The 27,445-nt window shown below is 47.9% G+C and overlaps 2 protein-coding genes and 2 long non-coding RNA genes across 49 annotated transcripts in view; 3 read left to right on the top strand and 1 right to left on the bottom strand.

Annotated features, from left to right (window-relative positions):
* ST6GAL2 (ST6 beta-galactoside alpha-2,6-sialyltransferase 2) overlaps window positions 1–23,709 on the bottom strand; it is a 76,080-nt gene extending 52,371 nt beyond the window's left edge. For 3 of the 7 annotated variants that reach the window (XR_014841279.1, XR_014841280.1, XM_005662348.4), the window contains exon 1: window positions 22,351–22,620. The gene's annotated coding sequence lies outside the window, so the exon portion shown is untranslated. Of the gene's footprint in view, window positions 1–18,260; window positions 18,392–22,195; window positions 22,317–22,350; window positions 22,621–22,832; window positions 23,171–23,219 lie in introns of those variants that run through there. The other 4 variants (XM_021087112.2, XM_003124855.5, XM_013995897.3 and 1 more) reach the window with 4 other exon arrangements.
* LOC146404655 (uncharacterized) overlaps window positions 1–27,445 on the top strand; it is a 347,061-nt gene that overhangs the window by 28,363 nt on the left and 291,253 nt on the right. The window lies entirely within an intron of this gene.
* On the top strand, window positions 9,514–15,122 carry LOC146404656 (uncharacterized). Its single transcript, XR_014841353.1, has 2 exons — window positions 9,514–13,659; window positions 14,205–15,122. It is a non-coding gene; the product is annotated as an uncharacterized LOC146404656 (long non-coding RNA).
* The window catches only part of LOC102166005 (uncharacterized), a 121,285-nt gene continuing 115,591 nt past the window's right edge, over window positions 21,752–27,445 (top strand). For 15 of the 40 annotated variants that reach the window (XR_014841269.1, XR_014841254.1, XR_014841255.1 and 12 more), the window contains exon 1: window positions 21,752–23,160. Coding sequence is in view for 1 of the 40 variants with exons in the window: in XM_085018488.1 (XP_084874614.1) it covers window positions 21,873–23,119 (1,247 nt within the window). In the remaining 39 variants the exon portion in view is untranslated. Of the gene's footprint in view, window positions 23,643–27,094; window positions 27,255–27,445 lie in introns of all 40 variants that reach the window. The other 25 variants (XR_014841243.1, XR_014841242.1, XR_014841245.1 and 22 more) reach the window with 8 other exon arrangements.

Raw genomic sequence — 27,445 nt, 5'->3', positions numbered from 1 at the left:
TTTTTCTCAGACTATCTTCCATCATGGTCTATTCCAAGAGACTGGATCTAGTTCTCTGTGCTGTACAGGTGGACCTCATTGCTCTTCCATTCTACACATCATAGTTTGCATCTACTAACCCCAAACTCCTCCTCCATCCCACTCCCTCCCTGGAGGACTCCTTTAAGCCTCAGTTTCTTCACACAAAGCCTGATCCAGCCTGATTCTCGTTGCCCTAGGAGATGTATTAGCACAGTGCCTGGCCCACAGGGAGGGCTCAAGAAATAGTATTTTTCAATCCAGGTTTTGGAATTCTATAACACTAAAAAAGTCACCCCATGCTGGATTTCACTGTGTTGAGTATTGGTTCCAAGGATACTGGACCTTCAGGGTTTACCTGTGGCCATCCTTCTGTTTAACGACTCCAAATGGGGTGTGCCCTGGTCTAGCTAGATAAACACCTGCCCCTGATCAAGCTGACAAGCACCAAGTGACCCCCAATAAAGCCCTCTGCCTGGCATTTCTGGTGTAAAAAGTAGACCCATCATGGCCTGAGGGTCCTGATGAACATCCTTCAGTGGCTTCATCCTGCTCAGAGGTTTCTAATGGATGCGGCTATAATTCAATGAACCTTTATTCAGCCTACTATGAGGCTGACTCTATATCCCCTGTTGCTTTGCCCTTGGAGACCAGAATCACGTTCTTGAGAAAGTTAAGATTTAACCTCTTGAGCAGCAGAACAGCAAACCAAAAGTACACTGAAGATTCAGAATCTGACATCTCTCTTCCATCTGGGCAACGGGGCACCTCACAAGGCAAGGGAGCTTCGCAGAACAGCCTCCAGGAGGCTTCAAACACCCCATGGGGGGGCTTTTGGATCTTGACAGAAAGAAAGAGTTTTCTGTGGCAAGAGCCCCATCTTAAAACAAAAACAAAAACAAACAGGGTCTCTGCTTTAGTTCCATCTCCCCAGATCAGTGAGGGCAAATCTCAGTGGAACAGGGAGGCAAAAACAGAACCTGCAAAAACAAACACAGCGCATGGTGCCATCTGTGTAAAAGTTGACAACGCAGACACCAACTTTAGCCAGTAAGCTCCCCTGAGGAGGAAAGAGACCTGAGGGAGGGGAGGCGGGATGCCACGTTCAGGCTTCAATATGTCCTTCCTCACAAAGACAGGATCTGGTGTCACATGGCCAAATGCTAACAAGTACTCAATCTGGGGACGGAAACTCACTTATTATTTTCTCTGTTTTACGCAGATTTAAAGTCTTGACTTTCCACATAACTTGTAAACGTCAAACTTGTCGTGAAAGTTTCAAAAACAAGGAGAATTCATGAATTGTGTTTATATCTCTCTTCCCTAATCTCTCTAGGTAAGAATTCCGGTTAATACATGAGCACAAACTGCAAATCGAAAAGCACTGAGCTCCTGCTGTATAGCACAGGGAACTCTATCTAGTCCCTTGTGATGGAACATGATGGAGGATAACGTGAGAAAATGAATGTGTGTGTGTGTGTGTATATATGTGTGATGGGTCACTTGCTGCTTTGCTGAACAGCAGAAATTGAGAGAACATTGTAAATCAACTCTAATAAAAAAATTAAAATCTTAAACAAAACCCAAAAAACAACCCCCCCCCCAAAAAAAATACAAATCTAACCTTTTACCCTGGATTCCAACTTTTTGGTTGAAACTGTCATGTGGCAGCATGAGTTCTCAGTGTGGAAGAGAAAAACTTAAAGCCAAAATGATTTCTGAAGGCATAAAAGAGCTCTGAGCCCACAGTGGGCTGGAAGAAACACATCCATTTTTGATTTAAAACACATATACACACTTACCATGGAGCCAAGTATAAAATCACCTCGAAGATTTAGTACAAACCGTGAGACTTCAAAGACCGCTCTCCGTGTGGCGCTTTCAGCTCTGCCCTGTGAGCTTCAAAGCCAAGTTCTCCTCCTGCAGGGCTCCCCTCTTGTAAAGGTGAGGGGCTGGGGTAGGACCCAGTGGACGTCAGGGTAACCGGTCACGGTTGGAATGCTTCTCCAGTTTTCATTTTCCAAACCAGGAAAACATTTCCAGCTTACAAAATCATTTCTGAAGTTTCTGAAACTAGGTCACCTGTTACAACATCCTGTAATTCCCAACCACCCCGGGTCATGGCCAGTGGTGTCTGGGTCACAGTCCCTGTGTGGATAGGAGTCCAATACTTTTTTATCTGGTCCTCGTGTGCATGCTAGCACAGCACTCATCTTCCATTAGTTCATTCATTCATAAATTCCTCAGTATCTGGACACCACACCTGCTACAACCTGATTCAAGGCATAATATCCTGAGCCAAAAAAACGCTGAGCCCAAAGTGACTTGGGAAAGACAGCCACCAAAGACCCAAGGCTTGCAGGACACCATGCGTTCTGATTTTTGCCCACTTTCCCTTTGGCTCCTGACTCTCCTTCTCTCATGGGGACAAAGAGAAGACTGCCCGCTCCACGGATAACTGTCACAGGGAACCAGGACCCCATTCTTTGCTTTTAATTTCAGAAACTGTACCTAAGGGGCAGGTGGGTGGAGACAAGAATACTTGCTGCACGGGGTGGGGAGGCGCCAGATAAACGACCCCCTCTCCCAGCCCCAGGGCTGATGGAAAAGGAGAACGGGAAATGGAACAGAAGAGTGAGAAACTCAAAATACAGCTTCCCTGGAGCTCAGAGCTGCACTCCCTGATCACTGAGGAGGTGGCCTGAGGACGACAGGAGGTGGCGTGAGGATGACACACATCAGCGCAGGGCTGTGACAGTGCTGCTCCTGTGTCTACGATGCCTCCACTCTCAACCCCACAGTCCAGCTTCTCCCAACTGCAGATGCATAGAACCCCCTGCTGTGGGATGGCTCCAGGGACCTAAACTCCCCAGATCCACACAAGACGTCATTACTTATTCTCCCTTCCTCGGCAAGGTGTCCCCATCCAGGAACAGCACTCACCCAGCCGCTCCGGCCACAGAGTGGTGTCATTCTTGATTCTTCTCTGCATTTAAAAGCTCACGTCCAGTCCCAACCCTAAAATACACCCAGACCTGAAGGACTGACTGTCTTCTTCATGTCCATGGCCATGGTGGCCTCCTCTCCCCTGTGCTGCTGGAATAAGCTCCCTGCCTACTGCACCTGCTCCTGCAGATGATCCAGAGAGCAGGGTGGAATTTTTTTTTTTTTTTTTTTTTGGCGGTGCCCGAGGCTTGTGGAAGTTCCCAGGCCAGGGACTGAACCCAAGCCACAGCAGTGACAATGATGGATCCTTAACCCATTGAGCCACCAGGGATGAACTTTTTAGGTGGTGATATAATGTAGCAATTGGTTGCTCTCAACCCTTTATTCTTCCTGCTGTTAGACACCTGCCAGCTGGGCCTCCGAGAAGTGGGTGGCGTGTCCTGCTTGTCTCTCTGACGTCACATCCCACCTGCCCACCTGGCCCTGCTCCTGCTGTGTCCCCGTGGCTCTGAGCATACTCAGCCCCAAGTTCCCACGAGCCCTTCCTCTGCCTGGGGCAGCCTCCTCTCAAACATCCAAGGAGGTCAGGGAGGCTGTCTGAACATCGTGTGTCTCTGAGGTGACCCTGTGCATCACAGAATTCTGGTTTGATATTCTTGCTAAACAAGTAATCTGGGTATCTCTCCATCCCAGCCCCTTCTCCAGCTGCTGTAATCGCTCTCTGGCCTCCAAAGACTTTCTCCCAATTTGCAAATACGTTGTGCACATAAATAAGCTGTCTAACCACCCCTGATGAGAATTCACAGACACACATACACACAAACAGACACACACACACACGCATGCACACACAGTATGTCCAAGCATTTATTCAGGTGCTGGGATAGATGGTGGGAATCAAAAGGATAAAACAGAGTCTTATTTTTCATGATTCCACAATTTAGTGAAAATATTGCTAACATTGACTTGATGGTACCTGTGTCATCCAAGGGCCAGCCTGCCTTTCTTTCTTTCTCTCTCTTCCATCCTTCCTTTCTTTCTTCTTTTTTGCTTTTTGGACTGCACTTGCAGGATATGGAAGTTCCCAGGCTAGGGGGTCAAATAGGAGCTGCAGCTGCCAGTCTACACCACAGCCACAGCACTGCTGGATCTGAGCCGAGTCTTCAACCTACACCACAGCTCAGAGCAACACTGGATCCTAACCCACTGAGTGAGGCCAGGGATTGAACCTGCATGCTCATGGGTAATAGTCAGATTCGTTTTCCACTACTAGTCGGATTTGTTTTCCGCTACCAGTGGGATTCTTTTTCCACTGCGCCACAAAGGGACTCCCAGGGATTTCATTATTAAATGGAACTGATGTTCATTTATTCTTCTTTCTTACTTTTATGTAAATATACAAATAGTATTACAATTAGGGTCTCTGTCTCGAATATCTACATTGAATAAATAAAAGTTCCGTAGCAGAAAAAAAAAATCACTGCTCCAACATTTATTCACTCATCAAACATCTCTTGTAAGACACCCTCTGACATGAGATTATTAGTGGTCATAACCATTTTAGTACATGAGGCTTAAACAGGAGGCCAGCACCACTGCCCCACAGTAATAAAACAGCTCCAATCATCCCACTGCATCTCCCTCCAGGATGCATTTGCTCATTTCATTTTCTGCTCTTGGCAAGATTTAAATAAAGGCATTTTTTTCTTTGCTCCACAAATGTTTGCAGCAGCTACGTTACACTGACTTAACACGGCATTAACTCCAGTACAAATATGCACTCCCAGATTGCTTTCTGAAAAAGGAACATGTTTTTATGATCTTTATCACAGAAACACTGAATTCATCGGTCTAAAATTTATTTAACATGTCGGAAAAGTTTGATAAAAAAAATCTACATCTGGAGTTCATTTCTTAACAATGTATAGTTATTACTTTGAATTCAAAGGAAATGAATACACTCTTGAATATGCTCTGGCTCTCAGAATAGAAGTTCAAGGGAAGCTGTGTACGGCTACTCTGGGTCTACTCTCCATTACAGGCTAAGAGAGCACTTCTCACTTGGTTGCCCTTCTCATTTTAGTCTAAATTTGTAATTATTTCTTATTTATTTATTTATGGCTGTGCCCGTGGCATTCAGAAGTTCCCTGGCCAGGGACCGAACCCACGCCACAGCAGCAACTGGAACCTCAGCAATGGCAACGAGGGACCTTAACCCCCTGAGCCACCAGGTAATTCCAGTATAAATTTTTAGTCCCACTGCTACAATAAAATAAATATCAGTTCTAAGCGAAATGTGAGAACATGGGCCGAGATGAAGGCGGTTTTATCATCCTTTACATCCAGCATCTTTACCCAGGCATTAAACAGACATGGGTCAGAGAAGAACAAGTTTCCAGAGAGATGCAGGCAGGACAGATAACAAAAGTGACAACCTTAGAGAAGAAACAATGGACTTTTTTTTTTTCTTTTTAGAGCCACACCTGTGGCATATGGAAGTTCCCAGGCTAGGGGTCCAATTGGAGCTGCAGCTTCCGGCTTACGCCAGAGCCACAGAAACGCGGGATCCGAGCCGCATCTGCGACCTATGCCACAGCTCATGGCAACACCAGATCCTCAACCCACTGACCAAGGCCAGGGATCGAACCTGTGTCCTCATGGTTACTAGTTGGATTCATTTCCACTGCACCACAATGGGAACTCCACAATGGAACTAAACTAAACATCCTCAGTTTGATGGGTAAAATACATTTCTATTCTATGCACGCCCCGGATCAATGAACACAATGACAGAGAAGTGAGTGCATGGTTCACAATGTAACTGTGGTGTTTGTCTTGGAAAAGCCAAAGCACCTGAAATCTGGGCCAATATTTTTTCCCTGCACTTGAGAGCCTTCACATAAACTGGGGAAAACCTAACACAAGCTCCCACTTTCTGCCCCTGAGGAGCCCATGGTTAGGGACACACTTTGCTAACCCGTGGCTGCAAAGCTGGCTGGAGGTAGATAATGAGAATGCAGGCTCCTTGGCTCAAGCTCCCGCCCTCGTCCTGCCTTGTTCTCTGCCACTGAGTGATGGGGAGGGACGGAAATACCTAAGACCCGAAGGAGTCTATTCTGTGGGCAACATCTATTCATCTAATGATGCTAAATAAATCCACTCATGGATTTTACTTCCGCGATAGTATGGAGTCCTGCAGCTGAGCAGAATGCCGCGGGAAATGCATCTGAGGACTGGGAAGAACCGAACAGCTACCTGTCGCGTCTGTGGAATCACCCTGGGGGAGCTCCAGATATCCTGGGGCTGGGGGGGGGGTGCCCCCTTCCAGGCACAATGTCTCCAAGGCTGGCCCGGAGCAGGTCACCACCAGGTGGCCTGGGACTCGTGGCCAGGGCTCCTGCGGGCAGGGGCAGCATCCCTGAGGGAACCACATGGTAAATGGAGAGAAGCGGGGGTCCTCAGTTAACCTCTGCCACCCTGAGTTCTCACAACTGAAAAATAAGGAGAGACACGACCGTTCTGAACATTTCACAGGGTGACCATGGGGACAGATGGAGACGGGGTGTCAAGGGCCAAGAAGTTGGGATGAGCTTCATTTTAATTCCTGAGTCCTCGCTTCTCAGCGGGGAAGACACAGAAGCCACAGATAATATTTCTGGGTGTGGTGCTGCACGTGTGTTAAAAATTAAGCAATGAGGTCCTGTTGTACAGCACAGGAAACTATATTCAGTCTCCTGGGATAGACCATGATGGAAGATAATGAGTGGGTCACTTTGCCATACAGCAGACTTTGGCACAATGTTGCAAATTAACTATATTTTAATTAAAAAAAGAAAAAAGGAGTTCCTGTTGTGGCTCAGCAGGTTAAGAACCTGACTAGTAACCATGGGGATTTGGGTTTGACCCCTGACCTCGCTCAGTGGGTTAAGGATCCGGTGCTGCCGTGAGCTGTGGGGTAGGTCACAGATGAGTCTCAGATCTGGTGTTTCTGTGGCTGTGGTGTAGGCCAGCAGCTACAGCTCTGACTCGACCCCTAGCCTGGGAACCTCCATATGCCACAGGTGTGGCCCTAAAAAAAAAACAAAAAAAGGAATCGTCAGATATCATGAGGGCTGGCTTCATGGGCATATGACTTGTACCCCAGATCGGGCAGAATGCTGCCCTGTCCTGAAGTTCTGAATAGCTGTGTCTTTGAGTCTAGGTTTTCTAAGCAAGTCCCATGAGGGAACAGGACTGGGAAGCGTGTGATCCAGCGGAACAGACGCACAGAACACATGTGGACCACGTGTGCCCTCAGATCCTTATCACCCCATCCACCCACAGCAGCCGTGATGTCCAGCGAGCACAGAAGCCAGCGAGCCCGCCACGAGCCGCAGTGCAGCAAGACTCCCAGAGAGGGCAGGGTGAGCCTGTCACCTGTATCTCAGTGGGGGAATCCTATAGCCTGCCAGACCAAGCTTTCTGCTGGAACCAGAAGTTGCATCAAGAGCAGAAAGAGGCAGTGGTGTTCCAAGAAACACAATCGAGCCAGGACCCCTCTCGTGGGCTTTTCCCATTTCCCTTGGGGGTCCCCCACTGGCTTGGGGGGTCACCCAGCTTATGAGCGGCAGAGTCAGGATGTGAATCCAGGCTGACGCCACATGGCCTTTGTGTCGGCACCACCCTTTTGAGCCTTCCTTGAGGAGCTTCAGGAGAGCTTTGCCATTAGGCCACAATCTGCACATTTGAAAGCGCTGTGCTCATTTCCTTTGACTCTTCCTTTTTTCCTACCTTCTCTGACTCATTTAAGCTGTATTTTCTCCATCCACTGAGCAAGCAGTCACTCCGACCCAGGGACACATAACTGCGTCATTCAAGGCGAGTCAGCCAAGCTTCTGCTTCTGACAAGGATGCTAAGGCATTTCTAAGAATCTGACCGAAAACAACCCAATGATCACTTTCATGGAACTTCAAAGGCTTCCTTGCTTCTTTGCCGCCCACCCCCGACACTGAATCACCTCCTGACTTGAGGCAGGTGGAATCTTCTCGAGGTGGGGGGCTGGTCCAGAGGAGGAGGGGCCAACCAGGCAGGCCAAGGGGACAGTCTTTCCGCCTCAGAGGGGGCTTGTTTGGGTGACATGAATGTGGTCTCCCAGCAGCAGATGAGCTTTGTGCCTGAGCCCCACAGTCTCCAAGGCAGGGAACTAGCACCCCAAGACCTCTGCATCACTAAACCCCTGGTCTGTAAGTGATATCAGCTGTAAGTCATGTCCCAAGGTAAGGTGTAATATAGAAGGTAACACAACAGCCAAGACAACAAACCCAAACCTTTAGGAGGGCTACACAAGGAAGGGCCAAAAGCATTTCTGGACCCGCAGTCAAAGCCATTCCCTTGGACCACTGTATGGCAATGATGTTCTGACAGTAACAGCTTCAGATGCTACCCCTGGGCAGATGTGCTGACTGACATGTGAAACCATGGCTTGTCAAAAAGACCCAGATCATTCACTCTCGTTTTTCAGAGAAGGAAACGGGGGCCCAGCATCTGGCCAGCTTTTTTCTGTTTTGTGATAACAAAAAGGAAAGGAAATCACGGACATAATGGGAAAACACAAAACTGTAAAATTCCCAGGAGATTACATAGGAAGACACCTAGATGACCCTGGACGTGACAATGGCTTTTTAGACACAACACCAGAGGCACAGTCATGGAAAGAAGAATTGATAAGCTGGCCTTCCCTAACATTACAAAGTCCTGCTCTGGGAAAGGAAGGTTAAGACAAGGAGAAGACAAGCCACAGACTGAGAGGAAATGTTTGCAAAAGACACACCGGATAAAGGACTGTAGTTGAAGTTACACCAAGAAGGCTTAAAGCGCCAACAACAAGAAAATAAGCAACCTGATTGAAAAATGGGCCAAAGCCCTAAATAGACACCTCACTGGAGAAGCCATACAGGTGGTACATAAGCACCAGAAGATGTGCCATATCATTGTCATCAGGGAGATGCAAATTAAAACCACCCTCAGCAACCACTGCACACTTGCTAGAAGGACAGTGACCACCTCCAAGGCTGGAAAGGATGTGGGGCAACTGGAACTCTCCTTCTCTGCTGGGGGTGAATGCAAACTGCTACAGCAGCCTCTTTGGGAGGTAGTTTGGGGAGTTCTTTCAACACGGAACACACTTTATTCGAGTTTAGTTACGGAGGTATCTAACACACAGGAATTTTTGTCATTGCTTATCGTGTACATTTGAACCCACCATGGCAGACAATTTTATGAAACAGATCAGAGATAAAGAGCAAGTGAATAAAAACAAGGTCAGAAAATCCTCAACATGGACACCACCATTTCTCTCATCATCCAGAACATCAGGGACAGGAGACTCTGCCGCTGAGCTTTGTTGTAGTGCCCAACAGATAACCCCAACCAGCTAATAACCATCAGAGGTCAAAGTAAGATAAAATAGCCTTCATTGCAGAAAGTTATTCTCAAGGGATGAATGTTTGGAATCAGCCCACAAGATAGTGTATTCACTTTTAACTATTTGAATGTCATGCTTCTTCTGCTTTTTTTTTTTTTTTTAAACAATTACTAGAAGGAATTATCTCTAATAATTTTGTCATTCTGAGGAAGGAATGCTTTCAAAATCTTCCTCAGGTATTCATTACAGCTGCCTTGACCATCTGTTTAGACTGAATGGGCACAAGTAAATAAAAGCAAAGAACTGATTCCTTCTTTTCTTTGCCTTCCTTTTTTTTTTTTTTTTTTTTTGTCTTTTTAGAGCCGCACCCGCGGCATATGGAGGGTTCCCAGGCTAGGGGTCCAATCGGAGCTACAGCTGCTGGCCTACACCACAGCTCACGGCAACGCCGGATCCTTAACCCACTCAGTGAGGCAGGGACTGAACCCGCAACCTCATGGTTCCTGGTCGGATTCGTTTCTGCTGCGCCATGATGGGAACTCCAAGAACTGATTTCTTAATTTAAAAAACTGTACACAGGTTTCAATTCAGTAAAGTAACTTAAAAGAAAAGCAGTGTAATATATGAATGCATGAATCATAATGAATTTTTAGGGTTTATTCCATCTGTTTTGACTGCATAGAAACCAAATCTTTCTTTTATTGCTTCCCCTTAAGGACTGATATTGTCAAAAACTGCTGTTATTAATGTTGATCTCAACTGTATATTAACCTTTTTTAGTTTGAGTGTGTAATTTAAAAATGACTATTTTGTTATATCAAGTAGTTAATGTTCATCTGATAAAAGCATACATGGAATGAGTCATATTTCAAAAAACACTGACTAAACATACTCCCACTAGACAATCTCGCAGTCACCTTCCCTGGTATTTACTCCAAGGAATAAATTTACTGTCCACACAAAAACCTGCACCCAGATATTTATAGCAGCTTTATTCACAACTGCCCAAACTTGGAAGCAACCAAGCTGTCCTTCAATAGGCGATGGATAAATTAATGGTGGTCCATACAGACAAGGGGATGTGATTTGACACTAAAGAAGAAATGAATTATCAAGCCATGAAAAGGCATGGAGGAACCTCAAATGCATATAACTACTTAGAAAGAAGCCAATCTGAAGAGATTAAATATTGTGCGATTCTAATGATGTGACATTCTGGAAAATGCAAAACTTGGGGTCCGTCAGAGATCAGTGGCTGCCGGAGAAGGTGGATGGGGGTGAGGGGGGCTGAATGGGTACAGTCCAGAGGACTTTTTAGGAGAAACTACCGTGTGTGGTACTATTATGCTGGATACAAGCCACGATACGTTTGTTCAAACCAGCAGAATGTACAGCCCAAAAGAAACCCAATGTAAACTCTTGGGCTTTGGGAGATTATGATGTATCAATCTTGTTCATCAACTGCAACAAAGGTACCATTTGGGGGTTTGCTGATAATGGGGGAGACCATGCCTGTGTTAGAGCAGGGAGTACATGGAAAATTTCTGTAATGTTCTGCTCAATTGTACTGGGAACCTTAAGCTGCTCTAAAAGTCTTAATTAAAAAAAAAAAAAAGTAGAAAAGAAAAAAGAAATGAAAATATAACACCCACAAATACCCCCAAAGTGGAGGCCCTGGAATTTGAGACTCAGTCTGTGGGCTCCAGGGCCTGTGTCTCCTGCAGGCTGCCCCCTACAGTTTACAAAGACCTCCCCCATCCTGTGCCACTCGGTACCAGGCGGATTTCAGATTAAATGTGCCATTCTGACCCCAGTTACACTGACAAGAAACTTTTCACAGGTCATAAATTTTTAGGACCTGCCATAACAAACTAAGTATTTGCGTACAAGTCTCACGGCAGAGATCAGTGGCTGGAATCGGCCAGCAGCGCTTCCACAGAGCGGGCTCTTAAGGTGGATGTGAGAATGCAATGACACGATGTGTCAGAGACAGAGGCTGAGGAAAGATGAGCACAGAGACCAGAATGGAAACTCATCCACCCAGCCTGAGTGCAGAGTTTGGGGCTTTAGAGACAAGACCAAGGAGCCCACTTGTTTCTCTTCTTGAGAAGGAAGTGTCTCACCTCCCAGTCAAACTGTTCCCCCCATACATTCATTCTGGCCAAAGAGCGTGAATCAGGGGTGAGGGCGAATGAAAAACCCTGTTAGATGCATGACTCTGGAGGGAGCACCATGCCAGCCTGTGACACCACAGCTGCAAGACAGAGTCCATGTGTGAGGATCCAGTTCCTGACTGCAACAAAGGGGGGGGTCTTCAATTCAACAAACATCTGGTCTGGGTCTGGGTCTGGATATGCGTCTCTTGCTGGATCTGAGTCTAGGTTTCTCTCTGGATCTGGATCTGGATTTGGATCTAGGTCTGGATCAGGATCTGGGTCTAGATCTGGATATGGGTCTCTTGATGGATCTGAGTCTGGGTCTCTCTCTGGACCTGGATCTGGGTCTGAGTCTCTCTTTGGATTAGGATCTGAGTCTGGATCTCAGTCTCTCTCTGGATCTGGATCTGGGCCTGGGTTTGGATCTAGGTCTGGGTCTGGATCTAGGTCTAGGTCTTGGTCTTGATCTGAGTCTGAGTGTCTCTCTGGATCAGGATCGGGATCTGAATCTGAATCCAGATCTGGGTCTAGATCTGGATTAGGATCTGGATCTGAATCTGGGTCTGGATCTGGATCAGGATCTAGAAGGGCAGCTTTCTGCAGGGGCAACCAGGGAGCTGGGAAGGCGGCTGCATCACAGGCAGCTCCCTGGACCCAGAGCTTCACCCTTCCACTCAGATACTTCAGGAAATGCCAAATCCAGGCTACTCTGTTCATTTCCTTCTGCAAACAGAAAACACATTTCATCTCTTCGTTTCATCTTTTCTTCCAGAAGCCTCCAAACAACAGCTACCTCTGAAGGCAATAACTGTTCCTTTCTTAGGACGCCTGCCGAGACGGGGGCCAGAGGGATCCCCTCCTCCTGTTTTCTGGGTCAGGGAGGGAGAGGCTGGGTTAGCACAGGGCAGAGGCTCCTCCTGCTGTCTCCCCTCCCTGGGCGGAGTCTGGTTCAAAGCTGTCAGTCAGATCCCTCCAGAAGGGGAAGGACCTCGCAGAGGGAAGAAAGGATCCGTTTGCTTTTAAGTCCTTCTCATTAACTTGACAGATAGCTGAGGCCTTGCCATCAGCAGCTCAGGACTTTGAGGCCAAAGCTGAAGCACCCGGCAGCCCTCACCCCTTCCTGGCAGGGCTGAATAGAGGGCTCAGCCCAGGAGGCACCTGGCCTCTGCGCCTGGGAGACCACCGACCTCTATCCACCTGTTGGTGAGGACTGCGGTCGGGCCACCTCTGTGCTGAGCCACGTTCCCCTTGGCCCGGGGTGGCCGACGGGGCTGGGGAGATGGCCAGGAGGCACGTCTGCAAAATGGCCAGTGGCAGCGGGTGAGGAGAGGGCCACCCTTCTAGGCTGTCACCTAGGCCCAAGGAGTGTCCCTCAGCCAGGTGTGGACGAGGAACCCCGCAACCACCCAACAGACAGACCATCTCCACCTCGACTCGGCAGAGGGCTGAGGGCTGTGTGCAGGCCACCCTGTAGGACGCCCCTGACCCTCAGGGCAAGGCCTTTCTTCCCCAAAAAGAAGACACAATTATTTTGGTGAGCACACAGAATACTTCACAGTAATTCCCTAAGAGGGGCTGAAATGTGGAGATTACCACCTACATCAGAGATTCATAGAGGGTAAGCGAGAAAAAGGCAGGACTCTCATTGGATTCAAATTACTCATGACTAGTTTCTAGAAGCCCACAAAATTCTGCTGATCTCGAGGCTCTGTGCCTGACAGAGAACCTCCTCCATGAGTTTAAAGCAGTTAGAAAAACGAAAACCAAACAAATAAGCAAGCAAACACCAAGCCCATAATGAAGGCCCAGGCTGAGTTCATGGCCTCTCCCCAAAGCTTGTGACTCACTGGAAACCAGTTTCAACAGCTAACTCGAGCTGTGAGTCCCTAAGGAGCACAGCATAAGTTGGTGGGTTAGGTTTAATCAAAGGCTAAGGCCTTCCTGGTTGGCCCCAGAATTCCAGAACACAGTAACACAATTTTCTAATCACACCCAGTTTTCAAAAACCTTGTCTAGGGGAGTTCCTGTTGTGGCTCGGTGGAAACGAATCCGACTAGTATCCATGAGGATGTGGGTTCAATCCCTGGCCTCGCTCAGTGGGTTAAGGATCCAGTGTTGCGTGAGCTGTGGTGTAGGTTGCAGATGCGGCTCAGTTCCCATGTTGCTGTGGCTGTGGCATAGGCTGGCAGCTCTAACTCTGACTCAACCCCTAGCCTGGGAACCTCCATGTGCCGTGAAGGTAGCCCTAAAAAAAAGCACATGAAAAACAAAAAACCTTGTCTAGGACAAGAACATAACTAAAAAGTGCAAAAATTCCAACTGGTCAGAACCTTACTAGGCTGGTACAGTGAGACTCACCGGGAAAATTAAAAGGCCTTGCGGATGTGCAGAGAGCTAAGGTCCTTAAGAAAATTGTTATCATTTCCACAGATTTTCAAATGTTAATACGTTGCTTTATTTTTAAAATTTTTTTGTCTTTTTAGGGCTGTACCTGTGGCATATAGAAGTTCCCAGGCGGGGGGTCAAATCGGAGCTGTAGCCATTGTCCTACACCACAGCCACAGCAACACGGGATCTGGGCCATGACTGCAACCTACACCACAGCTCACGGCAATGCCAGATCCTTAACCCACTGAACGGGACCAGGGACTGAACCTGCAACCTCATGGATACTGGTCAGGTTTGTTAACCGCTGAGCCATAGCAGGAACTCCAACAGATTACTTTAAATAACAGCAACTTCAGGACCTAACTCAGATCTCTAAGGTAGATGGAGTTTTCCTCCAAAGGGCTGAGTCTCTGCTGGGCATGTGACTCCAGGACAGAAACGAGCCTGTGCCGACTTTGTGGAGACCCCAGGCAGCGGGCAGCTAGCAGCGCCAAGGCTGATAACCAACACATATGAAGTCATTAAAATCCACTTAACTAGGTTATGAAAGCGATTTGCAACTGTTTCCACGGGTGAGAGGCAAGCCACACTTAGCTTCCTCTCTCTGTATTTGCAAGCGAGCCCCTGTATCTTAAGCGTATGTAAATGGAGCAGGGAAATAGCATATTCAAATATCCCATGTATGGTTTTTTTTTTTGCTCCATGTGCTATCATTAAATTCCTGCCATGTTCTATTTACCACAGAGCATTGCTTGAAGTCCCTAATTTCGACCACTGGTTACATTTTTTTATTTTAATTCTAGGATGAGTTCAGAGTAAGGGAGAGTTTCTTTAATTAACCAACTCATCCAGCCATGCCCGGGGCTCCGATGAGACCTTTGGGGCGAGACATGCACAGACAGCACTTAGCACACAGAGGATGTGAGCCCAGGAAAATGCTCTGAAAATGCACGAAGCTCCACGTAACCTCTAACGACCCCAAATGCATGCTGACCCTCTGTCCCTGGCAGTGCCCTCAGCCTGGGGGGTCGTCTCCTACAGGGAGCGCAGGCAGAACAAGGTCACGGCCACATCTGACACAGGGGAGGGTGGGAGGCACTGCCCATGCCAACCCCGGGCTCCCACCAAAGGTGTTCGCCTCCCTGAGCACCTGATTGTTCTGATCGCAGCATCAAGACACTGGATTTACACTTCTTCATGGACAGCTGGTATCCGATACTTTCTCTGGTCTGGATATCCGTTCCAGATTTTACTGTCTATTCACAGATGACTCGTGGGCAGGCAGAAACAAACGCAGCCTAACCACAAACGCTGCTGAGCCCTGGCTGCACTGGGGCACAGACTTTATTATCACACCAGGTAATAATAATGGACATTGTTAGAATTTGATGCATTTATGAATCCCAGGCGAAGTGCTTTTATAAACTCTCCCTGGGCAGATCCTACTCAATTATTTACTAATTACTGACCAATTACACGTGTCCCTCACTTCTGAATGCTCTGTTAAAGAAAGGAACAGAGATGCCCAACCACACTGGTAATAATTATGAAAAGAAAGGCGGCTTTCAGGTTTGCTCTGTGAGATTCACAGAGGCATAAAAATGGTAAGGTTGAATGGTTTAACTTTGACCTCCTAACATAGCTAGTAAGTGTGTCTACCTCCAAAGTGATGAACGGCAACTCTAAAGATAATGTGTGCACAGAATGGTCCTCCTGATTCATGGTCCCTTGTCCTTAGAACCGGGGGAGATCCATAGACAGGGGCTCCACTTGAAGAAAAGACAAAAGACCTCACCATTTCCCTCTATTTTCAGAAACCATGTTTAGGGGGCAGATGGTAGTTCTTTTTGGTTTTTTCACCAAGCTGGTGGAATGTGGAAGTTCCCAGCCAGAGATCAAACCTGTGCCACAGCAGTGAAAACGAGGTCCTTAACCAGCTGAGCCACTGGGGAACTCTGTTTTTTTAAAGTCCTTTCAACCTAACAGAATGTTAGCTCCATTCACGCGACACGATCAAGCATCTAAGCTTGGTCCCTGGAGGTGTGCTGAGAGGCCAGGGAACAGCTTGCAGGGCCACCTGCAAGAAGGATCTTTCAGTTAAGGGACGAGGCTGCAGCAGGGGGGACCACTCACCGTGTGTGTGTGTGTGTGTGTGTGTGTGTGCGCGCGCGCGCGCGCGCAAGCGCGCGCACATCCGGGGTGCATAATAGAGCCTAGACGATGGAGGGAGAAGAACCAGAGTGAAGGAAGAAAGCTGTTTAATTCTCTGAATCCAGTCACTATAAATACCAAGTATTGAGACAGGCAAATGATTAGTCCAGTTCTCCCAGCTACTAATTTTGAAAACAGGGCAGAGGAATACAGTTCATAACTACACTGTGACTCAAAGGGGCAAACTTCCTTTTGAAAAGTAGAGACTATAAAAAAAAAGACAAAAAAGAAAAGTAGAGATTATGTAAATATATACACATTACATACTTGCATATACACATATATAGTATATGTGCACCTGTTAGCTTCCCATTAGTTATAAATGGCCCAAAAAGTACCTTGGGAAATAGAAGATATAATGTGTGTATGTATATACACACACATATAAATATATAATATATTATATGTATAAATAGAATTATATATTATAATTACATATAATTAAATATATATTATATATAATTAAAGTATTGTTGATTTACAATGTTGTATCAATTTCCGCTGTGCAGCAAAGGGACCCTTTGAAGGTATAGTATTTGATGAGATTATAGGCTTAATTCTTTTTCCTAAAGTCTGAAGTGATCAGAAGACTTTATGGTTCGGGGCGATTTGGAAGAATCACCTGTTCTCCAGAAGGAATGAGTCAGCGCTACTATGTGGCCAATTCCAGTTGACCTGAAACACCTGGAATGGATCAGCCTCTGCCATGGCACCAGCAGCTAAGTGACTCCAGGGCTCCAGTCCCCAGGCAGTGCCAGCCCAGTGCTCTGGAGCCCCTGCTGGAGATGCCGCCCTTTAGATCAGTCCCAGTGATCGAATGCATCCTGCAGGCCACCTGGGGCCCCGAAGACGCCCAAGAAAGACCCTCACATACTCACACAGGTGTGTGTTCCCACACATACCCTATGTATAATTAATCAAGAATACAATTTAAATTCCAAACATTTTTGATCTCTTCCTATTCCATTAATAACCTGGAATTCTCCAGAGATCAGTGATACAGCAAATGGAATGTTCTTTCGGCCAGAAGGTCAGGAATCTAGTCCCAATTTTGTTCCTCAATAGCCATGAATCCTAGCCATGAATATGCACGTATCCTAATTCAAGTTCCTTTCCTCATCACTGATATAAACACACATCAGCTCAGGGGTATATCACTCCCTTAGTTATGTGTGGGTGTGAGTGTGTGCGTTCTTTTAAAAGACAGTCTTTTATTTATTGATTTATTTTTTGGTATGGAACATCTCAGGGGATATAGTTTTCCCAATTGTAAAATGTAATTTACATAGTAAGATCCCTCTTCTAATAGTAAAACCAAATTTACTCATTTAATCATGCACCTAGAGTTTCACACGGTCATTGGATTAAGCGTATCATTGAGAAAACAAGTCCTGTATTGGTTGTACTTTGTTGTATCCATGCGTGGCCAGAGGTACAAACGTAGGTTTTTAATACATAATATATTGAGATTTCAGAAAAGTCATCACTCCACCTGTGAGGAAGCGACTTCTCACATTTCCTTCTGCCTGAGAGCAATCGGCGTATCTGTGAGATTGACCCTTTCCCCCGCTGAATTTAAAGCTAAGTCGTTTTAGAAACCACGACACTTGCCAACATACAAGAATCACTCCCTGAAAAATTTGTATCATTTGAACACAGAAAAGCAATTGTTCTAAATTTAATAAAAGCATTTTCCTCTCAAGCTCAAATCCTAGCAGCAGCCTAGAGGAGGATTTAATGTGTGAATTAGAAACTTCTGAAAACAGAGGCTTATGATGAAGACATTGCCGGATTTTTCTTTACAGCGTATTCGCTAATACTTTAGCCAATATATTTCTAAATGTCCCAAGAGACCACTTTCTAAGCCTCCTCTCTTCACCAACCCAATAACTCAAAGCACGGGCATAATTTTCTTGAACTCTGGCTTATATTCTCCCTTGGAAATGTCACCACTGTGACACCCTGTGAGCTTTTGCACTTCATCCTAATACTGGATACTGCCAATGGTAGGGCCCCCTTTAAGCTGCAGCTCAAGCCCCCTTCTGCCTCCAGGTTCTGGAAGACATGGGCTCCCCGAATCTGACTGCATCCTGGACAACCTTCCTGGGCCAGCACAGGAGGAGAGGAATCACCTCACCCCCTTCCTCTGCAGGCTGTCACCTCGCAGCACGGCTTCAGGGGACACACAAACCCAGGTTCCAGTCCCAGCTCTGCCACGTTCTCACTCCTGAGGCAGGTGCTCCGTCTTCCTGAGGTCGGCCTCCTCACCTGTAAAATGGGGGCAATAAGCGGCCCCAGGCTGTGGCCAAGGTGCCCCTTGATGCCCAGGGTGGCCGGGTGGGGTGGGTGGCACCTCCAAGCAGAGGCTGTTACTATTCTTTGAATCTCTGCTCCCCCCTGGGCTGCTTGGTGTCGGAAGGGGTGTCCAGCATGTTAAGTAAAGGTTCATTCTCTCGGAGGAGGGGGATCAGTTTTCCAGGATGCTAGAACACCCCGGCAGCAATCCCTGTACCTGGAGAGGCTTTAACCTGAGCCTCATCTTACAGCCCTGGAAACTGCGCTGGTCACTCCAGGACTTGTGTCAGGAGTGCTTGCCAAGCTCTCTCCTTGCTACCTCGCTGAGTAAGTCCAGTGCAAAACTGCAACCCCAACCCTCACACCCTGATCAGAAAGGACATCTGCCTTGAACTGGGAACGCTTTCCTAGAGAAGACCGCAGGGGGCAGCAGAGACTAGGAGGGCCCCAGATGGTTCGGCACAGACAGAAGCCCTGAGAGGGGGGTGACAGTGCTGTGATGTTATCTCCATCCTCTAGCAGTTCCTCCCCAGAGCAGGAGGGACTCCACCCTGAGGGACAGAGTGGAACCTGCCTGTGGCCGAGCGAAGCCAGCAGCCAGGTGACTGTGGGATCCAGCTTTCGCCGAGCGGCAGGTGTAAGGTGGATGCGAGTGCTGAACCAAACCACCAGTTCAGGGCTGCTGGGGCCACGCCTCACGCCCTGTACCCTGCGGCCGCCACTTCAACCACAGGGCAGGTGGGCTCCAAGCCTTCGGACCTGCCATGGTTCTCCATCACTTTTGGAGGGGGCGGGCTTGGAATTTCAGATCAGGTGGAATTTGGTAAGGGTCCTAAGAAATTCATGTTTCTGCCTATGCCCTGTGTTTACAAACACATCTCTCAAAAGTAGGAAGGAGGGCTTTCAGAAACATGGCAGATGTATTCGATGGGAAGTCTGAGGTTTACCCACTAACAGTAGCTGGTTTTCTACAGCAGACTCAGGGTTGGTTCCTAACCAACCTGTTAAGAACTGCTGACTGTACAGGAGACATTCGCACCACGCTGTAAATCAACTATACGTTAATTAAAAAAAAAAAGTCCCCCAAGAGCTCTTACCATATGAAGAAATGTGCCTCCTCTTTAATAATCAAATAAACTCTATTTAAACCAAAAAAAAAAAAAGGAACAGTGAAAACTGCTGTGTAAATTACACTTGCACTGCCCTGATGCCAAAATTAGTATCTGCTTCTACTAAATTATTTCTCTTACAGTCAGTTGTGAGTTTGATCCCATGGTTCTTATTTAAGAAGAGGCTTTCAATGCTTAAAATCTCAAAACTTAACATACACCTACCTTGAAGGCACCATCTGTTTTTGTTTTTTTGGGTTTTTTTTTTTTTTTTTTTTTTTTTTTTTTTGGTCTTTTTGTCTTTTTAGGGCCGCAGCCATGGCATATGGAAGTTCCCAGGCTAGAGGGCCAATCCAAGCTATAGCTGCTGGCCTATACCACAGCCACAGCCACGCGGGATCCGAGCCGTTTCTTTGACCTACAGCACAGCTCACGGCAACGCCAGATCCTTAACCCACTGAGCAAGGCCAGGAATAGAACCCACGTCCTCATGAATACTAGTCGGGTTCGCTAACCGCTCAGCCACAATGGGAACTCTGAAGGCACCATCTTTTGCTAAGTCATTGCGCAAGTCGAATAAGGTAGTTCACTTAATTTAAACAAAAAATTTAAGATCATCTAACACAAGATCTGGAAGGGGGAAAAAACTGTGTCCTTAAAGAGAGGTGAATGTTACAGACTCCCAATTATCAACATGTAAGATATTTTTATTCAAAAGTATCAAGCATAAGACACCCAGATCTGAAAGTTAATTAAAAGTTTCTCAAAGGGCAAATATCACCAAGTTTCTGGAAAGGACCTCATGGTCTGTTTGCCTAAGGGGTAGGTGCAGAAGCCTAGGAAAGAGTGTGTCCTTGTGGGAAAACCTAAGCCCTTGAGAAACGCCTGGATAAACTGTAGCCTTGGAGCAGAAAATTTCAGTTAGCATAAGCAATTGATCAGAGAGACTCAGACACTTCAGTCAGAAGAGGTGAATCTCAGAAAAAGAGCCCAAGAGAGGAACATTTATAGGAATTTCTCAGCAACAACTTCACTATATAACCATTCCCGCTGGTTGCTCACAAAGCCGAAGATCCAACTTCAGTCTACGCCCCAGGAGTAGACTCTTTCCCTCTTAATTATCCTCATCAGAGACTGAGCACAGTTGACTGCCCTTCTCTGCATAATAATATTAAATGATCTCAGCCTTGAATCCTCCTGCCTAATGGTCCTCATTTCTTTATCTTTACTTCCCAGATCGCGTGCACCACATAATAAACTCACCAAATGCTAGTCTCCGCTCTGAACTCTCTCTCCGATGGCCTCCCCCCAACTAAATTGTGGGGCTCGGCACCCCATTTAGAGCTGAGGCTCGCACCACAATCTCTGCAGGGACTTAGCTCAAAGCCCTAGAACCTTCAACTGCCTCAAGCAAAAAATGCCACAGCTTATATGTTCGAGTGTAAAATGTTACACTTATATGCTATATATGCTTATATGCTTATATGTTATATGTAAAATGCCACAGCTTATATGTTCGAGTGACTTTTTAAAACCTAGCTGTAAAATTCCAGGCGAGCCACCCAGTATTTTAGGCTCCACCTCATTTCAGTCATAAAATCCATCCCTTGCTGTCAAAACAGTTTTCCTGATGCTCTAGTGGGAAATGCAAGCCTTCAAGTGTTGTCAAAATTTGGGTTGCCAAAATCATAGGGTAAAACCAAGTTCAAGGCCACACATCATTTTTTTTTTTCTTTTAAAATAAGTGTTAACGCCAAGTTTGCAACATCTGGACCTATACCTCATTTCGATTTTTGAAATGCATCAGTCACAAATTTTATTTCAATATGGCAAAATATGCGGACCAAAATTTCAAAAAAAGGTAAATATCAAGTAACCCACACGAAGCTTTAAAAATGTGCAGAAAGTACTAAAAACGCCCTCCGAGTCCGCCACCAATGTCCTCACCAAGCAAACAGCCGGCCGCGCTGAGAATCAGCTGGCCCCTTCACCGCTAGAACGCCAACCGCACAGAAAGCAAAGATTTCGACCAAATATGGTTTGTGTCTCCTCAAATTCTCAGCATGACCACTAAAAATACGTTCGCAAAAATCCAGCCGAGCATTGCTTTTCTCCTAAAGTGCTTCTCGGATTATAAAACAGCTTTGAAAGTTCGGCCTGACAAAACAAATATGGTACTAGGAGGGAGACCTTGGAAGGCGACCACAGAAAGTCTCATTTAAATTCCTGGAAAGCGCGGCTTCTCCCAATAGCGATTCCGATTGCCGATTCCAGCCAGGAGTTTAACTCCGTCCCCTCGCATCGCATAATCCGGACAAGATGGATGTTACAATCCGCGCCCCCCAATGCATCAAATATCCTCTCGCTGGAAAGTAAAACAACTCAAAAGGAAGAGTTTTCCTCGCTTAAGTGCGCAAGAACGAACACCCGGGAAAGATACCTTCTGCCCCAAAACGTTCCAGCTACGGAAAACTAGAAATCAATGGAACGCACTTGAAGCTCGAAGAAGTGCAGTTTGGCCGAAGGGAGGGGGAGGGGAAAGTCGAGAAAAACAATTAAAAGATCTCGATTCCCTTCCAAAGCCTAAAGAAAAGACCGCGGTTACTGGGCCACTGGGGTACCCACACCGAGTCCGCCCGTCCCCAGCGCAAGCCTCTGGTGGGCTTACCTCTCTGAGAATGTCCCGCTTCTCCCCCCAAACCGCCCTCAATGTCCCCACACAGGTCTGGCTCCGGGTCGCCGAGTCTAACTCGGTGCTGAGCTGCGCCTTGGCTGCCGCGACCCCGCCTGGCACCGCCCGACCCCAAGCCCCGGATCGCCCACCTTCTCCGGACGCCGCGCCTCCCGGCGTCCGACCCCGCGGCGCTGGAGTCGGTGACGAGCGTGTCACATCTTCCTTCCCGGCAGCCGCCCGGGCGCGCGCCACGCGCTCCCACACTCGCCCGGACTGGAGCGGGGACCCGGGGCCCGGGCGCCCGACGCGCGCGCCGCTCAGCGGCTCCCGCCGGCCTCCGCCGAGCAGCCTTCCGGCGCCGCCTCGGAGCCCTGGCGACCGGCGCGCTCCCGTCCCGGGCGGCTGGCGGGGTCGCCTCTGGGCCAGAGCGCGCCGCGCCGGGGACTCGGCCTCCGGGGGGGGTGGGGGACGCGGGGCTGCGCTCAGCCCGCGCCGCGCGCCTCATTGTTCCCGGCGGCGGCTCCCGGTCCCCGCGCCGAGCCTGCGCGCCCCGCCCCGCGTGCCCCTGCGGCCGCCCCGGGCCCCTCCGCCCGCGCCGCTGCCGCCGGCCTCCCCCTCCCCGCACGCTCACCTAGCCCGCGGTCCCGGGAAGTTCCCGGCCGCTCCCGGCGCCCCGGCTCCGCTGCCTGGCCGCGGCTGCGCAGGGGTGCCCGGCGGGGCGCTTCCCGGCTGCGCGCCGAGCCCGGCTCCCGGCAGAGAGTGGCCGCAGACTCGCGCGGCGCGGCGGCCTGAAAGGCAAGCCAGCCCCCGCCGCTGCCTCCAGCCAGCCCCGGTCCTCCGGGGGTCACCTGCACAGGCTCCGCCTGGCACGGCGCGTGGCACCCGCGGGCCGCAAGGATGCTGGAGAGAGGACGAGCCGTGAGTGCGGGGAAGGGGTCCCGGAGCCTGGCCCCGCGGAAGTGAGTCTTTGTGCGCCCCGCTCTGACACACCCTCCCGCGGCGCTGAAGGCCGGGCTACCTGCGCGCCAGGCAGTGCCCGGGAGCCGGCCGGGTGGGGCGCCGGGGAGTGCAGCATCCTCTCGGGCCGCTCGCTCCCTTTGTTCCGCCCGCTCGGCCAGGCTCCGCGCCACCGCCCGGCCCTTGCTCCCGGGAGCCGGAGGTGGACTGGGAGCGAGCCACCTGCCACTGGGAATTCCGTCGGTCGGGTTCTCCCCACCGAACGCGACTGGCTCCCAGAGGACCAGCAAAGTTCACGGAACGACGGCACCCGGACTGCTGGCCTGGCGCGAGGAGAACCGGGCGCGGGAGCCGCGGGTGTGGCTGCGGATAGGGTGTCCGTCTGCTCGCGTGCGGGATGTCCATTTGTTGCCTCCAACCTCTGGTTCTTGAGAAGCGGCCGCAGCTGGTCCCGGACCGAGACCGCGCCGCCCTTTGTTTGCTGGTAAACACCAGCCTTTGAACTTCAGCGCGCTCCTCTCATGTGCCCGGGAGGCGGTGGGCAGCTCCCCACCCCGTGGTCCTTATGGCGGACCGAAAGAGCCCTTCGGGTGTGGGTGTGGGGCCCCCAGGTGGAGCAAGATTGAGTTGAAGATACTGCCAGGTAGTGGCCATCTCAGAGGGACCAGTTACACCTGCCCCCTACATCCCAGGCCCCTGCAGGAGGCTAACATTTTGGAGACGCAAATCCCTCACTAAATACACTATTTTAAAATTAGTGTGTACGTTCAGTGACCTAATTGTGGATTTTAGAAGAAAACGATTAACTGCACTGCATACCAAGTCATGCAGTATTTATTGAGTGCTTCCTACGTGCTGGGGACTCTGAGTTGGGCAGCAGAGGTGTAAAGTTTGGTTATCTCTCTTCTGCCCTCAAGAATCTTGCAGGAGAGTTCCCGAGGGGGGCTCAGTGGTTAACCAACCCGGCTAGTATCCATGAGGACGAGTGTTCGATCCCTGGCCTTGCTCAGTGGGTTAAGGATCTGGCATTGCTGTGAGTTGTGGTGTAAGTAGCAGGGCGACTGGGATCCCCTGTTGCTGTGGCTGTGGTGTAGGCCGGCAGCTACCGCTCCAATTTGAACCCTAGCCTGGGAATCTCCAGAAGCATGGAGTGCGGCCCTAAAAAGACCAAAAAAAAAAAAAAAAAGAAGCTTGCAGATATTAGCAGCATCACAGGGGTGCCACCCCATGGGTAGAATGCACCCCATACTCCATCAGAAATGTGGACCTTGAGTGCTCCCTCAGTGTTGCCTGGTTTCTGACAGCTGGAATTTGGAGGAACTGCAAGAGGTCACAGGGATTGAAACAAGCATGTGTCCTAACTATGGACAATATGGCTACCAAAAAAGTGATGTGACAGAGTCCTGGGGCCATTGGGGTGGGAATAATGTCCAAAAATCCACCCCTTATCTTCGAGGGGCCTGGCCAGTTTGAAAACTCTATGGGCCTTGGTTTTTCCTTCTGTGTAAGGCGCTTAACAGTACCTGCCTTCAAAGTTTATCAGAAGAGGTAGCACTCAAGTGTTGTAATGTCTCCCTAGTGCCTGGACTGTGATACTTAATAATTGAGGTAATGAATAAATAATGGTAGCTGTTATTAAAATACCTTAACCATGAAATAGAAAAAATAATTTTCATGCCCTTCTTACAGCGTGTATGTATTTAAATGCTGCAGAAGTTGATGTCTTGATTACCTTAAGGAAATTTTCACAAGATGTTTTAATGAGTGGCCAAATAACAATTAACTTTATGCTTGTAGAAAAATTACCACCTGAAGGCAATTATGCAAATCATTGTTGTAAAATTTTAAGTGGATTGAGTCTATTATTTACGGTCGGGGTAAATCAGTGAAGTGGGGCTAAATCGAGTTAATCTATTGTTTCCTAAAGAAATCAGAAAGCTAGTTGATATACATAAAGCTATCAACTCATGATTGTTTCTGTCAAAGTATATGGTAAATAAAATATTCTGACATCCTTTAATTGCTTAGAGGCACCCCAAGGAGGAGCAGATTATGTTTTTTTTTTTTTTTTTATTAGTCTACAGATTTTTGAGAAACTCCCAGGCTCTTCTGGCACTTTAATATTCCTGTCCTTAAGCAAAACCAAACCAAATCCAGAAGAAACTTATTCCTGAGGATCAGAAGCTCGCTTGCAGTTATCCATTTGCTCTTAACAAACTGAATTGCCTTTCCTGATGTTAAACAGAGGGTCCACCACTGTGTTGCTTCTTATCCACTGTTGGTGGATGGATGATGGGCTGTGTTTCGTTGGGAACATTCTTTCCATTTTGAGGAGTTTGTCTTTGGTTAGCATCATTGGAAGCTCCGTGAATCACCTAGCTGAGAAGTGTCTGGGTTTGGGCAGGAAATGAAGAGTGAATATTTTCTCACTGTAGCATTGCTAAATCTGGGGTCTTTGTTTCCACTTAACTGCTGTTCATAGAAAATCTTCCTCTCTTGTTATGCCGTTCACCTCTCACAATAAACCCACAGATTATTTTACAGATGGGGAAACTGAGGCTGGCACATATTTCTTTTTAGAACCATTTTCTTTAAGCATAAAGTCCGTAATGTCTTCAGGTTTTGATTTTCCTGAGACTGCCATTCTGTCCAGGAAACCAGTTCCTCAGCCAGGAAAATAACCTATAGACGTGTTCTTCATACCTAATCAGTGAAATAAATTTGTATGTGGTCCATGCAGAAATGAATTTTGGATAGTCACTTGTTTGGAGCCCATCAATCAATGCTAAAGTCAGAAAAAAAATTTTTTTCCCTAGCCATCCCATGTTTTTTTTTTTTTTCTTTTTAATTGTCATTTAGTCTTTATTTTTTATCTGATCACAAATAGTTTTTATTTTATTAAGTAATCAAAGTCTTGATATTTATTACAGCAGATAGATGCAAGTAATACATTTCTTTAGGAAAGGCTTGTTTTAGCCTACTTTTGTTTGTTTTTGGCCTCATGCGGCATGAGCAAGTTCTCAGGCTACCCAGGACATAGCAGTAACCAGAGCCACAGCTGGATCCTTAACCTACTGAGCCACAAGGGAACTCCAGGCTAGTATGTTTTGTTTAGGAGTCTCTTTTTTTTAAATTAATTATTTATGTATTTATTTTATTACTCAAATGAATTGATCACATCTGTAGTTGTATAATGATCATAACAATCCAATTTCACAGGATTTCCATCCCATAACCCAAGCTCATCCCCCCACCCCCCAAACTGTCTCCTCTGGAGACCATAAGTTTTTCAATGTCTGTGAGTCAGCATCTGTTCTGCAAAGAAGTTCAGTCTTTAGAAAGGTTAATAAGGAGACAACCACTAATAAGAACGAGCCTCAGGATTTTGGATGCTCTCGAGGCCAGAATCCTGGGCCTGCTGGAGCTAATACCAGCGTGCCTTTGATATTTTCAGATGGGGAGAAAAAGAGATCTTTTTTAGCATCAGATATAAGAAAGATGCCTTTTCAGCATCAGATGTAGAGAAGACACTGAGACGGGACTGGCTTCCCCAGGCTGCCCTTCCCACCCCCTCCCCCCAGCTTGCACCCCCATCCCCCCCAGCCTGCTCCCTCCTCCCCACCAGGCTGCCTCTCCATCCGCCCCCAGTCTGCACCTCCCCTCCCAGAGCTATTCTCCGGAAAGCAGAGCTGGCCTCAGGCAGGATCAGGGGTCACAGCCACACCTGCAGGACTGAGCAGGTGAAAACAAGTCAGGCTGTGAAAGAAATCCCCCTTTTCTAAACTTTGCCTTGGAGTCCATGACCTGATGGGACAGGACTCAGACCTGGGGCAGGGAGGTCTGGGTTTTCCTCCAACCCTGTCACCTTTGTGAAGCTGATTCTTTTCTGTGCCTCAGTGGCCTTGTCCGCAATGCAGACTAAACCCCCTTTCACAGTCACCTTCCAGAACCCGAGTACACGTCACAAGCTCCCAGGCATCCACAGGGGCACTGCACTTCACAGTTGATGGAAATGCTTCTCCTCCCTCATCTCTGAGGAAATGAAGGTCTGATGGGATTGAAAGCCATCTACAGGTGGCCTTGCCACTTCTAAATGGTAAACAGTAATATTTAACACTGATGTTTTAAGGCTGCATTCTAAGCCCTTTATAATTATCAGCTTATGGGTTTTTAAAAAATATTTTTTTAGTTTGTTTGTTTTTTGGCAGGGCCTGTGGCATGGGGAATTTCCTGGGCGAGGGATTGAACCCAAACCGCAGCAGAGACCTGAGCTGCTGCAGTGACCAC

The sequence above is a fragment of the Sus scrofa genome, chromosome 3, assembly GCF_054392235.1.
Source record: "Sus scrofa isolate SSC_HxYL_T2T_F1_AM1 chromosome 3, Sscrofa_HxYL_maternal_Yorkshire_Landrace_v2.0, whole genome shotgun sequence".
NCBI classification, from domain to species: Eukaryota; Metazoa; Chordata; class Mammalia; order Artiodactyla; family Suidae; genus Sus; species Sus scrofa.
The sequence above is the reverse complement of the archived record's forward strand: the minus strand, read 5'-3'. Positions and strand labels throughout refer to the sequence as shown.